Source organism: Eumetopias jubatus, unplaced genomic scaffold, assembly GCF_037043125.1.
Source record: "Eumetopias jubatus isolate StellerSeaLion01/CBP00866 unplaced genomic scaffold, mEumJub1_p1.0 scaffold_2, whole genome shotgun sequence".
NCBI classification, from domain to species: Eukaryota; Metazoa; Chordata; class Mammalia; order Carnivora; family Otariidae; genus Eumetopias; species Eumetopias jubatus.
The window spans coordinates 86,330,780-86,347,156 of NW_028274808.1; the positions used below are offsets into that span (position 1 = coordinate 86,330,780).

A 16,377-nucleotide genomic window follows, 5' to 3' on the forward strand; every position below is an offset into this window, starting at 1 on the left:
CCAATTCGTAGGTTCTCCTTACCTTTTTTTAGCTGCTTCTGAATATCCCCAGAAATACTGGTGACGGGCATATATATAGACCAGTCCCAGACAAGTAGCAAAACCTATAGAGAGAAAATAGAGAAGATACGAATATGATGGCGGTCTCTCAAAATGTGGTATGACAACTGAGAAAATGCTCACAAAACGTGTGTGTGTCCAGAATACACAAACAACTTCAACAATTCAATCGTGAAAGGAAAACAACTTCATTTTTTTAATGGGCGAAATATTTGAATAGACAATTCATGCAGGAAGATAAGCAAATGTACCAATAAGCACATGAGAGTTTTTTTTCAATATTATTCAACATCATTCAGTATCAGCAAACTGCATCTTAAAACCTCAATGAGAGGACACCACTGCATACCCATTGGAACAGCTAAAATTTAAACAGACCAACAACACAAAATGTTGGTGGTGTTGGAATCCTCATACATTATTGGTGGGAGTGCAAAATAGTACAGCCACTTTGGGAAAAGTTCTGGTAGTTTCTTATGAAGCTAAACATACTTTTGACCCAGCAATTCCATTCCTATATATTTACCCAAAAGAAACGAAAGCCCATGTCCATAAAAAGACTTGTACAGAATGTTCATTGCAGCTTCATTCATAATAGTAAAACCAGGAAAGAGCCCAGAAACCTATCAATAGGAGAATGGATAATCAAACTGAGATAATCATACTACAGAATACCACTCAGCAACGAAAAGACACGGATACCTGCAACAACATAGTGAGTCTCAACATTTTGCTGAGTGAATGAAGCATTGCACAAGAGTACATACTATATGATTCCAATTATGGAAAGTTCTAGAATGGACAAAACTAAACTATGATGAAAAAGACCAGACTAGTGTTTGCCTCTGAAAGTGCCTAATGAGGAGGGGCATATGAAGGGGGGGCATAAGAAAACTTTCTGGGGGTGCCTGGGTGGCTCAGTCAGTTAAGCGTGAAACTCTTGGTTTCAGCTCAGGTCGTAATCTCAGGGTCGTTAAATCAAGCCCCACATGCTTGTCCTTCTCCCCCTGCCCCTCCCCCTGCTCTCTCTCTCTCTCAAATAAGTAAATAAATAAATACAGTCTTTAAAAAAAAAACTTCGAGTGGTAGTCATGTTCTCCTTCTTGATGGGTATACACTTGTTAAAACTCATTGAATGGTACATGTCTGACCTGTGCCTTTCACTATACAGAATATAAATTTTACCTAAAAGAGATGTAAAGGGTGGCATGATCCTCTGCCATCTTGTCCAACAGAAAATATCAGTATCTTCCCTTACCATCAGGGACTCTCTCTCTTCCTCAGCAATTTCAAGAGCCCTCTGGTACACACCTGAAGTCCATCTGTAGGGCTCTGATATCCTGGATAAAATTAAATTCCTTATTTTATTAGATCACAAACCTTTTCTTTAGTTTCTACTCAATACCGGGTATTATTCTAAGGATTGGGATTAGCAGTGAAATAGATACAAGTTCCCTACCTTTACAGAGTTTATCAGCAAAGACAGACAACACGGAGGAAAAATTAGAAGAACATCACAGAATTGAAAGTGCAGTGAAGGAAATGAAGCAGGATGGATGGAACAGCTGGGACGGAGGCGGCCGCCCTTAAAAAGGGGTCAGGGAAGGCCTCCTGAGGGGAGGACGCTTGTGTGGGGCCTGCAGGTGAGAAGGAGGGGGCCAAGCGACGAGATGAGGGGTGGGCACCTGCCTGTGAGGGAGGAAGTGGAGAGATCCTGAAACAGGCTGCAGTTTTGAAGGCCCCCCCGCCCCGCCCCTGCTTTAATGACTTAACTCCCGCGAAGCCAATGAGAACTATTCAGGACAATTAATAGGCAACTTAACTTTTCATGAGAAAGAATGAAAATTATGACAGAAAATCCTTTTCTGACAGTGGGCCTCATTCAGCCCATTACAGTGAAATATCCAAAGGGTCAAACAGCAGAGACTGAGTCCCATTATCAAAGGCACTTTTCTTATTAGTTGTTAATGCAGTCTTACCTGACAAGGAACAACCGCCTTCATTCATGCCCTCAGGGGACAAAAATGTGAGTTGGAATAGAGTTAAGAAGTCTCTCTCTGAAGGACATTTTATCTGAAATTCCTCAGTTGACAGTAAAAATTACAAGAAGACAGTGATGGGGTTGCCTTTGAAAGCAGCTGGATTGGCGTTTACTGCAATCTTAGCCATCAAGTGTCAGACCCAAATGAGGTGATGAAAGTTATCAAGAAGAGACTGAATTTCTCCACCTAAGGTATCTGGTGCTAATCTGACCCCTGTTAAAGAGACAGGCCGAGTTGGGTTAAGCCTTCAGCTCACCAAGGATATTCCCAGATGTTTGCAGAGTTGCTACACACAGGAACACTATATTTTTGTGAACTAAAGAAAAGGTACATGGGTTACTGGGGAAACACCTATAGACCCTGCCTATACTTGAAAGCCAATTTTCTCCCACACCGATGAATGTTAAGTTGGTCAAATTACTTAACCTGTGATTTAGCTTCCTCATCTGTAAAGTAGGCATTAATTATAGAACCTACCTCATAGGAAGGTTTTTAATCCTCCATATCCTGTACATTGGATGAAAATTTAAAACAGTACCTGGCACATAGTGAGTGCTCAATAAATAATAGCTATGATCATTAGGGTGAATTGTTGCAGAGAAACTAGAATTAAGGAATCAGAGTCGGAAGACAGAGCTCATGTCATTTTCATCCGGGAATGCCCAGCCTACAGTTTGTTCCAAGTTTGTTGTTGTTTTTTTCTTTTACTGAATTAAATTGAAATGAAGCCAAAGTTAGCTTATCTGCAGAACACTGCTCTTTGATGCACAGATACATGGATTATTTTGTTTTAAAACAATTTCTGGGATCAGTAGATGTATGGTCGCACATCTGTTCCTTAATGGTTCAAAGAACCACAGTCATCATTAGAACAGAGTTGATCGTATTTTAAAATTACCTTGATTGAAATACCATCCAGCCATCCACAATGTAATCAGAAATATGGGGTAAAACTCCACACAGTTTTGTCTGCAGGAAAAAATAAAGACATGGGTTATTTTTTTTTTTAAGATTTTACTTATTTATTTGAGAGAGAGAGAATGAGAGATAGAGAGCACGAGAGGGAAGAGGGTCAGAGGGAGAAGCACACTCCCTGCTGAGCAGAGAGCCCGACGCGGGGCTCGATCCCAGGACCCTGGGACCATGACCTGAGCCGAAGGCAGACGCTTAACAACTGAGCCACCCAGGCGCCTCAGACATGGATTAATTTATGAGAAAACTAAACACGAAAACATTATGCTTTCATCTGGAGGTAAATGTCTAATCTCTTCTTATAAAAATATTATAAGAATTACATAAAAACTTAGATGTCTTTTCATGTCAAATGATTCTTCCAAGGTAAGACTCGAACACTGTTCAAATCCCAGATCAGGGCCAGGAAGCACTTTCCTACATGTAAGCTGCCAGTATTAGGAATGAATTCTAGCTCTTTTCCAAAAGACAGACCTTGAGATGGCCCTTATTCCAAGCCTAAAATTCATTCCATATCTTCTCTAAAGAACCCAGAAAATAACACAACTTATATTAATCAGATCTCTTCCCAAAAATTCCTACACGCTCACTGCTTTCCACCTGAGTTATTCAGCAGTTAAAAAATAGTTTTAAATAATTCCCCTAAAATCTCCTAAAGTAAATGAGTATTTTTCATTCCCATTTTATGGAGGAAAAAACTAAGTCCTGAGAACACAAGCTGACCGATGCCTTGCAGAGAATCCAAGGTACTGTGTCACCACCAGATTCCAAAGCTCTGTCCTAACATCAAAACAAATTGCCCCTATTCATAGACGACTTGGACGGAAAATTTGATACTATTTTAAGCAGAAAGGAACAGTTCTCTGGGAACTACAATTCATCTGCACCTAGCAAAGAGAAAAAAGATGAATTATATTCATCCTTCCCGTGCTACGCCCTCAAGTGATCTTGGTTAGGTTGGCTGAGCTCCTTGCTGACAGTAGCACAACTGGAAAGAACTCTAATGTCATCTGTCATGTCTTGAGTTGATCCTGGGGAGAGGGGCACAGTGTAGAGAATTAGAAATGATTCCACATCCTTCCTTAAAGCTTGTGTGCTTAAGGTTATGAGGCAACTGGCCCAGAAATAGTTGATACCGGTTCTTAACACCTGTATCTTCTAGCTGAGGTCACCGTGACCGGCTTTCTTTTCTTAATTAAAAAAAAAAAAGTTGTTTTATTTGCTTTTGCCACCAAGATGGCAACACAGATGGCTCCTGAATTTCCTTCCTCCCACAGATAAACTGATTGTACAGCCACACACAGAGCGATCCCCTCTGAAAGAAACCCAAAAGCCGGATTAGGGGCAGAGCAAGATGGCGGAGGAGTAGGAGACCTGGATTTCGTCTGGTCTCAGGAATTCAGCTGGATAGGGATCAAACCATTCTGAACACCTACGAACTCAACAGGAGATCGAAGAAGAGAGTAGCAACAACTCTCTGAACCGAGAAGCGACCACTTTCTGGAAGGTAGGACGTGCGGAGAAGTAAATCCGAGGCAATACTCAGGAGGATAGACGGCGGGGGAGGGGGCCTCCGTCGGCCGCTTCTGGCAAGTGATAGAGCCGCGGAGCACAAAATCGGAACTTTTAGAAGTCGGCTCTGCTGAGGGACGTCGCTCCAGTGGCTAAGCAGGGGGTGGAAACCTCGCGGGACAGTGTGGTCTCAGGACCCTCGGGGTCACAGAAAGACCTGGGGTTCCTGAGTGCAGCAGAGCTCCCAGGTATCGGAGCGGGGAAGCCGGCTGCAGAGACGGAGCCAAGGCGCGGGCTCTCAGCTCGGGGTTGCCATAAACTGTGATCCGCGGCCCAGTCGGGCCACTGCTCCTCCATCAGGGACCCAACAAGCGGCAGAGCCGGGGAGACTCCCCTTCCTCCCCCGGGAGGAGTGGCGCAGGAGCGCACCGCAGGGATCTGCTGGGTTTGGAGATTCCACACGGGGTTGGGTGCCAGAGATAGAAACGCTCGGTCACAGGCCGGGTGAGCACGGAGTGCGGCCAGAGACCGGGGAGGTCGGAGTGATTGACTGCTTTTCTCTGGGGGCGCACTGAGGAGCGGGACCCCGAGTTCTCAGCTCCTGCGGGTGGAGAGTGGGAGGCCACCATTTTCACCCTGGTCCTCCAAAGCTGTACTGAGAGATTGCAGGGAACAAAAGCTCCTGAGAGCAAACCGAAGCAGATTGCTTAGCCCGACAAGGGGCGGGGCAATTCCGCCTCCGGCAAAGACATTTGGGAACCACGGCAATAGGCCCCTCCCCCCAGAAGATCAGCACGAACAGCCAGCAAGCCAAGACCAAGTTTACCGATCAAGGAGAACGGGAGAACTCCAGCGCTAGGGGAATACTGCACATAGAATTCATGGCTTTTTTTTTTACCATGATTCATTAGTTTATCAAAGATAATTTTTTTAACTGTTTTTTTTAATTTTTCTTTTTCCCTTTTTCAACCAACATCTTATCAATCCCTTTTTTAAAAAAAACATTTTTTATTTTTCATTTTTAGAGTCATATTTTATCCCTTCATAGTAGTTACCCTTATTTTTGGCATATATATATATATATATAAGTTGTTCTCTCTTTAAAATTTTGAGATACAGTTTCTTCCATCAGATCAAAATATACCCTAAATCACTAGTGTATGGCTTTGTTCTAGTCTCCTGCCTGATCACATTCTCTCCCTTTTTTTTCTTTTCTTTTTTTTTTTTAAACTTCTTCTTTCTTTTTTCAAACAACTTCTTATCAATTCCTTTTATAAAATCTTTTATAATTTTCATCTTTACAGTCATCTTCCATCCCTTCATTGTATCAACCCTTATTTTGTACATATAGGAGTCTTTCTTCCTTTAAAATTTTAGGAGGCACTTTCTTCTAACAGACCAAAATACACCCAAAATCTAGTGTGTGGCACTGATCTATGCACTAGCCTGATCACATATGATCATATTCTGATTTTTTTTGTTTTGTTCTGTTTTTGTTTTTATCTTTTTCTTTTTTTTTCTTTCTTTTTTCTTTCTTTCCCTTTCTTTTCCCCTGGTTTCAGGTCTTTTCTGATTTCTATAGAGTATATTTGCTGGGGACGTTGTTAACCTGTTAGCATTTTGTTCTCTCATTCATCTATTCTCCTCTGGACAAAATGACAAGACGAAAAAAATCACCTCAGTAAAAAGAACAAGGGGTAGTACCGTCTGCCAGGGACCTACTCAATACGGACATTACTACGATGTTGGACCTAGCGTTCAGAATCATGACTTTAAAGATACTAGCTGGGCTTGAAAAAAGCGTGGAAGTTATTAGAGAAACCCTTTCTGGAGAAATAAAGGAACTAAAATCTAACCAAGTCGAAATCAAAAAGGCTATTGATGAGGTGCAATAAAAAATGGGGGCACTAATTGCTAGGATAAATGAGGCAGAAGAGAGAATCAGCGATATAGAAGACCAAAAGATGGAAAAAAAAGAGGCTGAGAAAAAGAGAGAAAAACAACTACAGGACCACGAGGGTAGAATTCGAGAGATAAGTGATACGATAAGACGAAACAACATTAGAATAATTGGGATCCCAGAAGAAGAAGAAAGAGAGAGAGGGGCAGAAGGTATGTTGGAGCAAATAATAGCAGAGAACTTCCCTAATGTGGGGAAGGAAACAGGCATCAAAATCCAGGAGGCACAGAGGACCCCTCTCAAAATCAATAAAAATAGGTCAACACCCCAACATCTAATAGTAAAACTTACGAGTCTCAGAGACAAAGAGAAAATCCTGAAAGCAGCTCGGGAGAAGAGATATGTAACCTACAATGGTAGAAACATTAGATTGGCAACAGACCTACCCACAGAGACCTGGCAGGCCAGAAAGGACTGGCAAGATATCTTCAGAGCACTAAACGCGAAAAATATGCAGCCAAGAATACTATATCCAGCTAGGCTGTCATTGAAAATAGAAGGAGAGATCAAAACCTTCCAGGACAAACAAAAACTAAAGGAATTTGCAAACACGAAACCAGCCCTACGAGAAATATTGAAAGGGGTCCTCTGAGCAAAGAGAGAGCCTAAAAGCAGCATAGATCAGAAAGGAACACAGACAATATACAGTAACAGTCACCTTACAGGCAATACAATGGCACTAAATTCATACCTTTCAATAGTTACCCTGAATGTAAATGGGCTAAATGCCCCAATCAAAAGACACAGGCTATCAGACTGGATTAAAAAACAAGACCCATCGATATGCTGTCTGCAAGAGACTCATTTTAGACCCAAAGACACCCCCAGATTCAAAGTGAAGGGGTGGAAAGCCATTTACCATGCTAATGGACACCAAAAGAAAGCTGGGGTGGCAATCCTTATATCAGACAAATTAGATTTTAAAGCAAAGACCGTAATAAGAGATGAAGAAGGACACTATATTCTACTTAAAGGGTCTATCCAATAAGAAAATCTAACAATTGTAAATATCTATGCCCCTAACATGGGAGCAGCCAATTATAAAAGGCAATTAATAACAAAAGCAAAGAAACACATTGACAACAATACAATAATAGTGGGGGACTTTAACACCCCCCTGACTGAAATGGACAGATCATCTAAGCAAAAGATCAACAAGGAAATAAAGACTTTAAATGAAACACTGGACCAAAAGGACTTCACAGACATATTCAGAACATTCCATCCCAAGGCAACGGAATACACATTCTTCTCTAGTGCCCATGGAACATTCTCCAGAACTGATCACATCCTAGGTCACAAATCAGGTCTCAACTGGTACCAAAAGATTGGGATTATTCCCTGCACATTTTCAGACCACAGTGCTTTGAAACTAGAACTCAATCACAAGAGGAAAGTCGGAAAGAACTCAAATACATGGAGGCTAAAGAGCATCCTACTAAGGAATGAATGGGTCAAACAGGAAATTAAAGATGAATTTAAAAAATTCATGGAAACCAATGAAAATGAAAACACAATTGTTCAAAATCTTTGGGATACAGCAAAGGCAGTCCTGAGAGGAAAGTATATAGCAATACAAGCCTTTCTCAAGAAACAAGAAAGGTCTCAAATACACAACCTAACCCTACATCTAAAGGAGCTAGAGAAAAAACAGCAAATAAAGCCTAAACCCAGCAGGAGAAGAGAAATAATAAAGATCAGAGCACAGATCAATGAAATAGAAACCAAAAGAACAGTAGAATAGATCAACAAAACTAGGAGCTGGTTCTTTGAAAGAATTAACAAGATTGATAAACCCCTGGCCAGACTTATCAAAAAGAAAAGAGAAATGACCCAAATCAACAAAATCATGAATGAAAGAGGAGAGATCACAACAAACACCAAAGAAATACAAACAATTATAAGAACATATTATGAGCAACTCTATGCCAGCAAATTAGATAACCTGGGAGAAATGGGTGCATTCCTAGAGATGTATCAACTACCAAAATTGAACCAGGAAGAAACAGAAAACCTAAACAGACCTATAACCACTATGGAAATTGAAGCAGTCATCAAAAATCTCCCAACAAACAAAAGCCCAGGACCAGATGGCTTCGCAGGGGAATTCTACCAAACATTTCAAGAATTAATACCTATTCTCCTGAAACTGGTCCAAAAAATAGAAATGGAAGGAAAACTTCCAAACTCATTTTATGAGGCCACCATTACCTTGATCCCAAAACCAGACAAAGACCCCATCAAAAAGGAGAATTACATACCAATATCCTTGATGAACATGGAGGCAAAAATTCTCACCAAAATACTAGCCAATAGGATCCAACAGTACATTAAAAGGATTAGTCACCATGACCAAGTGGGATTTATTCCTGGGCTGCAAGGCTGGTTCAACATCCGCAAATCAATCAGCGTGATACAATACATTAACAAAAGAAAGAACAAGAATCATATGATCCTCTCAATAGATGCAGAAAAAGCATTTGACAAAGGACAGCATCCTTTCTTGATCAAAACTCTTCAGAGTATAGGGATAGAGGGTACATACCTCAATATAATAAAAGCCATCTATGAAAAACCTACAGCAAATACCATTCTCAACGGGGAAAAGCTGAGAGTTTATCCCCTAAGGTCAGGAACGCGGCAGGGATGTCCACTCTCACCACTGCTATTCAACATAGTATTAGAAGTGCTAGCCACAGCAATCAGACAACAAAAAGAAATCAAAGGCATCCAAATCGGCAAAGAGGAAGTCAAACTCTCTCTCTCTTTGCAGATGATATGATACTGTATGTGGAAAACCCAAAAGACTCCTCCCCAAAACTGCTAGAACTCATACAGGAATTCAGTAAAGTAGCAGGATATAAAATCAATGCACAGAAATCAGTGGCATTCCTACACACCAACAAGACAGAAGAGAGACAAATCAAGGAGTCGATCCCATTTACAATTGCACCCAAAACCATAAGATACCTAGGAATAAATTTAACCAAAGAGGCAAAGGATCTGTACTCAGAAAACTATAAAAAAATCATGAAAGAAATTGAAGAAGACACAAAGAAATGGAAAAACGTTTCATGCTCATGGATTGGAGGAACAAACATTGTGAAGATGTCAATGCTACCTAGAGCAATCTACACATTCAATGCAATTCCCATCAAAATACCATCCACTTTTTTCAAAGAAATGGAACAAATAATCCTAAAATTTGTATGGAACCAGAAGAGACCCCAAATAGCCAGAGGAATATTGAAAAAGAAAAGCAAAGCTGGCGGCATCAGAATTCCAGACTTCCAGCTCTATTACAAAGCTGTCATCATCAAGACAGTATGGTACTGGCACAAAAACAGACACATAGATCAGTGGAACAGAATAGAGAGCCCAGAAATGGACCCTCAACTCTATGGTCAACTCATCTTTGACAAAGCAGGAAAGAATGTCCAATGGAAAAAAGACAGTCTCTTCAACAAATGGTGCTGGGAAAATTGGACAGCCACATGCAGAAGAATGAAACTGGACCATTTCCTTACACCACACACAAAAATAGACTCCAAATGGTTGAAAGACCTAAACGTGAGACAGGAGTCCATCAAAATCCTAAAGGAGAACACAGGTAGCAACCTCTTCGACCTCAGCCGCAGCAACTTCTTCCTAGAAACATCGCCCAAGGCAAGGGAAGCAAGGGCAAAAATGAACTATTAGGATTTCATCAAGATAAAAAGCTTTTGCACAGCAAAAGAAACAGTCCACAAAACCAAAAGGCAACCGACAGAATGGGAGAAAATATTTGCAAATGACATATCAGATAAAGGGCTAGTATCCAAAATCTATAAAGAACTTACCAAACTCAACACCCAAAGAACAAATCATCCAATCAGGAAATGGGCAGAAGACATGAACAGACATTTTTCCAAAGAAGACATCCAAATGGCCAACAGACACATGAAAAAGTGCTCAACATCGCTCGGCATCAGGGAAATCCAAATCAAAACCTCAGTGAGATACCACCTCACACCAGTCAGAATGGCTAAAATTAACAAGTCAGGAAACGACAGATGTTGGCGGGGATGCAGAAAAGGGGAACCCTCCTACACTGCTGGTGGGAATGCAAGCTGGTGCGGCCACTCTGGAAAACAGTATGGAGGTTCCTCAAACAGTTGAAAATAGAGCTACCATACGATCCAGCAATTGCACTACTGGGTATTTACCCCAAAGATACAAACGTAGGGATCCGAAGGGGTACGTGCATCCCAATGTTTATAGCAGCAATGTCCACAATAGCCAAACTGTGGAAAGAGCCAAGATGTCCATCCACAGATGAATGGATAAAGAAAAAGTGGTATATATACACAATGGAATATTATGCAGCCATCAAAAGGAATGAGATCTTGCCATTTGCAACGACGTGGATGGAACTGGAGGGTGTTATGCTGAGTGAAATAAGTCCATCAGAGAAAGACATGTATCATATGACCTCACTGATATGAGGAATTCTTAATCTCAGGAAACAAACTGAGTGTTGCTGGAGTGGTGTGGGGGTGGGAGGGATGGGGTGGCTGGGTGATAGACATTGGGGAGGGTATATGCTACGGTGAGCGCTGTGAATTGTGCAAGACTGTTGAATCACAGATCTGTACTTCTGCAACAAATAGTGCAATATATGTTAAGAAAAAAAAAAGAAGTTAGCAGGAGGGGAAGAATGAGGGGGAGTAAGTCAGAGGGGGAGACGAACCAGGAGAGATGATGGACTCTGAAAAACAAACTGAGGTTTCTAGAGGGGAGGAGGGTGGGGGGATGGGTTAGCCTGGTGATGGGTATTAAAGAGGGCACCTTCTGCGTGGAGCACTGGGTGTTATGCACAAACAATGAATCATGGAACACTACATCAAAAAAAAAAAAAAAGAAGAACCCAAAAGCCAACTGAGTGACTCCTACAGTGGAGGCAAGACTTTTAAGACTTCTGCTTGAAGGCTGGCCCCCAAAACCCCTAGCTCTGGAAGCTAATGGGGCTTGCATCCACAGGACTTGGGGGAGGACTCTAGCAGGACAGTGGCAGGATCCCTCATCCCTCTCTTCAAGGGCTTGCCAGCAGGGCCTGTGTCCCTGTGGGCCTCCCCTGGGGCTCCAGGAAGTGACCCAGAAGACAGGGGGAGGGGGTGCTGAGGTCCTGAGTCAGCAGGGGTGCTTAGAAGCCATTGAGATTCAGGCAAGGGTGCGTCTCTAAGTGCATTTGTGCTCCCTGTGGGTGGGCGGAGCCTAGAGCGTTTGGGCAGTTCTGCTGTCCCTCTGTCCCTTGTAGACAGTCACTGTTGGTCCCACCCTGGCCTCAGCTCTTAGTGGTGCTCATTATCCTTTGCTCCTAGCCCCACTTTTGCTCACCTGCCTTAAGCCCTAGTCCCTCTGAAAGGAGGCTCTGTCCCTGTCTTAGTATCATGTCTCAGAGATGGAAAATCATCTCTGACGGCCAGCCCTGGGGCCTGGCTATTTGCAGATGGTCTTCTCTCTAGTTGCCTGCTGAGAATACCAGGTATTGCTTGGTCTTGACATACCTTGCATCCCATTCTACCTGTGCAGTAGGTCCCCTTCCCGCCACCCCCCGCCACCCCCCAGCATGCGACCATGTCTTTCTGCCACCACAGTTAAGTGGTTCATGCTTGGACGTGTCCCAAGACAGCTTGTTCACAGCGAGTTGTCCACAAACGCTGTTTAACTCAAGGGGACCAAACTCGGAAAATGTGTTCTTAACAATCCTACTGGTGACTAATTACAGTTACACTGACAAGAAAACTAAAATGAAAATCATTTCTGGTCTCTTTTGGACACGAAAGCAGGTATCTTCTGTTCCCCTACGACAGGTGATCCTCAGGCAAAGTCTCCAAATGCACCAGGAAACAGTCTTCCAAATGGAAGCGGCTGCGCCCATTTTCCTTCACATGGAAGAGAGGGGGTAGCTGATTATGGCCACTGATGGACTGTCCCCTTTCCTGCATGCCCACACTGAGGGAAACGTGTCTGTCTACTCTTCCCCCACAAAGCCCTCTGTGCTCAGTAATCCTGTGCTCTTTTGATATTTAAGTTCCCCATAAAATGATTAGGGGAGAAGCTTTTCCTTTGTTATAGGCAGATGTCACCATATGCCTCAAAGTCTACCCAGGGACAATAACAGGAAGAGTCTGTTAGAAAGACAGTAGGGTGACCAATCTTCCTAGTTTGCCCCAGACTGAACACGGGACTTTGAATTTTATAACCAGGACAGTCCCAGATACATTATCTCGGTTTGTCCTAGGGTTTCCTGGGACACAGAACTTTGAGTAGGAAAGCCTTAGGCAACCCAGAAAGAGCTGGTCACCAGAAAGGATGGCCTGAAGGAGCCTATGGAGATTGACTCGTTAAAGCTGCTGAAATCCCTCAGGTTTCATCCCCAACGCCAATGGAGCCTGGCTGTGGGGCCCCGGACTCATGGCCACCGCAGAGTCCCACTTGGACCCAAGGGCCGGCAGTAGTGAGGGCAGTCCCGAACTAAGTACCGTCTGACCCTGTCTCAGCATGAACTGTGTTGCTCAGTTCACCTCATTTTGGAAAAAAGAATCAAACTGTGGCCTGACAGCCAAACAGGGCAGTTCCTAAAAACACTGGTCTCCAAATTTTGCTGATTGTATAGTTCTCATGGTTGCATAACCCCATTAAAAACAAACAAACATATGTCCTCCTATATGTAGCAGAGGTAGCTAGCTGGCCTCAAAAGTTTGTGCTGTGCAGTAGGGGCCCAGCCAGGGATTAGATTCTGGGCCGTCCTGGATTTGGGCGGGGCCATTTCCTGCCAATGGAAAGAGAAAGTAAAATATGTCACTTCTGAGCCAAATGGTTAAGAAGCGGGTGTGCCAAGCTCCCTTCCCCCACACACTGGTTGAACAGAGAGAGCTCTGAGGATGTGGATGGGGACACACCCCTTAGATGGATGGAGCATTGGCCTCTAAATGGCCATGTGGAAGGCCACTCCACCAGGAACCCCCATATGGGACCCTACGTGACAGGATATAAACTTCCATCGTGTTAAACCACTGGGAATATAGGGTTGATCCGTTAGCACAGCTCATAGAATCAACTGGAAAAGAGTATCATCTACATGATAAAACACACACAAAATAGATATTAAAGAATGAGATTTTAAGAGCAAATATAAATAGAAGCTCCCAAATTTCCTCGCCCTCACAGCAGATTACTTAGTGCACCCTCAGCATGGACGCGTCACTTGGAAGAACTCTGCCCTTAAACTCTTCTGAACAGCTCTGCTATTTGGTAGATTTCTAATAAAAGCACAACAGGAGACTATGTATGACACTCTTGTTCATAGAAAATGTGAACCAGGTACCCAAGGGGAAAACCTGATTAGGTAGAATACCTTTCTAGCAGTAGAACATGTTTAAGAAATAAAAACAGACAAGGCCACTTAAAGGAAGCTTCTTAGGAGGTTTTCCTCTTTTGAGTTTTTGTTTGCTCCTTTTTCTTTATCCTTCTGTTCGGGTGACTCATTCGGAAGCAGTGGCCTGCCCACCGCCATGAGCGGCTTGCTCTATTAGCAGATGACCCAGCCTCAGTCTGCTGGCTTTTGACCCTCGAAAGTCTTTTCGATTATTACACTGGTTGAGGGTCAGAGCAACAGGTTAATATGCTCAGCAAAGGTTCACAGATGAAAGGTGCTGGAGCTAATCTTTCTATATAGATTCTTAACTATCTGAATTGCTCCTTGTCGAGCAACCCTTGTGTGGGAACACCAGAGGGCAGCTGCCACCATTGGTAGGAGGGCAGGATCGAACCCCCATTCAGGAGTGCTGCTGCTAAGCACCAGGATGAGCAGATAAGAGAGTGAGGCTCGCAGCTCGTCCACATTCCTGCTGCTTCTCGTCCCCCCACCACCTGAGACTCGGCCAGCTTGGGTGACAGAGCTATTTGGTGGTGGCATGGACTGACTGTTTGGTGAGCCTCAAAATTCATATGTTGAAGGCTTAACCTCCAGTGTGGCCGTATGTGGAGTAAAAAAGTAATTAAGGTTAAATGGGGTCAGAAGGGTGGGACCCTGATCTAATGGGATTGGTGTCCTTATAAGAAGAGACACCAGAGAGCTCTTCGACACCCCCCAGACTCACTCTGCCCAGCCCCTTCTCTGTCCTTGCATGCACACACCAAGGAAACGCCAAGGGAGGAGATGGCAAGAAGGCAGCCATCTGCAAGCGAAAAGAAGAGAGCTCTCACCAGAAATCCAAGCAGCCAGAACCTTGAACTTAGATCAAGATCTTGATCTTCTGGTCTCCAGAAGTGTGAGAAAACAAATGTCTGTTGTTTAAGCCACCCGGTGTGTGGTATTTTGTTCCAGCAGCCCGAGCTGACTTAATACAGATGGTTTGCGGAGGAGGTTGCTGCAGTTTGAAGAGCTCATCGTTCAGAGTCATTCTCTCCCCCGGGGACCCCTAGCCCTTTCTAACTCAGTGGATAAGTACACCTTAGGCTTTCAGCTAATATCATATCTAAGATGGGTGCTCTTATAAGAAAAATGGGGCTATGTTTACTGTCTCTTTTTAACTTATTTGTACTTACTACAAAAATAGGTGGTCCACATTACTTATAATCCCAGTGTTGCACAATACCTGAAAACTTTTCTTTGTGAATTTTCCTTTCTCCATAGTTTCTAGACATACATTAGAGCCACTAGTTTTAATCTCTAAATTTCACGATCTGAATTCAAAGTAACTACAAAAAGTAAGTGAAACAGCAAAAACAAAAAATTTACAGCTATAGCAGCATAAGAAGAGAGTAATATTTCTAAAGAACGCCCAGATTCACGACGACTGGGTTTACTTGTGACAGGCTAATTCTGGAACAGGAACTGAATAATTCAGTATCAAGCAAATAGAGGTGCATTCAAAGAACTAAGCGAGAGGAAATTCTTCTATCCTACCCAGCACTAATGAAAACATTGTTGGGACACTACATATATTCTAGGCTTCAGGTTTAGAAATAATACGAAAAATCTTAGTCTAAAGAGAACAACCAAAATTTTTTAATGATTGGGGGAAAAAAGCTGAAGAATTATTACTACCTAGCCTCAAAATACAGAGATGAAAGATACTTAATAACGGTCCCCAACTGTGTGAAAAAGAGGGGGTCATTAGCGGCTATTCTTCTCTTCTGGTGAGAATAGAATCAGAGGGAATGTACTTAAATTGCAACAAGATCAAGGTATTACTTGGATCTACTTTTTAGATTTATAAAAGCCTTCAATCTAAAGGGATCAAGGTACTCAAATTAGACTAGATAAAATTTCCTAAGCTTAACAAGAACATGAAGGAATGGCCCTTGTTGAAACTACAGTTGCTTTGTTCACAAGTTTAAAAATGGATTCTGGCAAAAGACTGCAAAACTCTAGAGAAGTCCTCTCTAAGGCCCTCTCTATAGGAAGGAAAGAGGAACTGAATGGGGAAGAGGCCCTGAGCTGGTAATATGGGTAAACTGGGTCCCACAATAATCACCTCTGCTTGGCAAATGAATATCCAACCTGAGGTGAGCTTGAGACAGGAAATAGGTTACTTCTGTGGTGGTCAGAGGGACCTCAAAGTGATTGTTAGGAGATGTCAGTTTCCACTTAGAGATAGGATTAGTCCTAACACCAGGCCTCTCGGCCATACTGAGGACAAAGCAGAAGGAAAAAAGAGTAGGGGAAAAGACAGCATTTCTGATCTAGCCACGATCATGAGACCTTCAAGAGAGGCTGAAGGACTCAATGCTTTGGTTCAGGAGAGCCAGAAAAGAAAGTGCATTTCCTCTCAGGGATTTGCA

The 16,377-nt window shown here is 42.8% G+C and overlaps 1 protein-coding gene across 3 annotated transcripts in view; it reads right to left on the bottom strand.

The window, feature by feature from the left end:
• The window catches only part of MGST2 (microsomal glutathione S-transferase 2), a 33,382-nt gene that overhangs the window by 5,210 nt on the left and 11,795 nt on the right, over positions 1 to 16,377 (bottom strand). For 2 of the 3 annotated variants that reach the window (XM_028102212.2, XM_028102213.2), the window contains 2 exons: positions 3,001 to 3,071; positions 23 to 104 (listed from right to left, as the gene is read on the bottom strand). In XM_028102212.2, the coding sequence (XP_027958013.1) occupies positions 23 to 104; positions 3,001 to 3,071 (153 nt within the window). Of the gene's footprint in view, positions 1 to 22; positions 105 to 3,000; positions 3,072 to 14,796; positions 14,873 to 16,377 lie in introns of those variants that run through there. The other variant, XM_028102214.2, reaches the window with a different exon arrangement.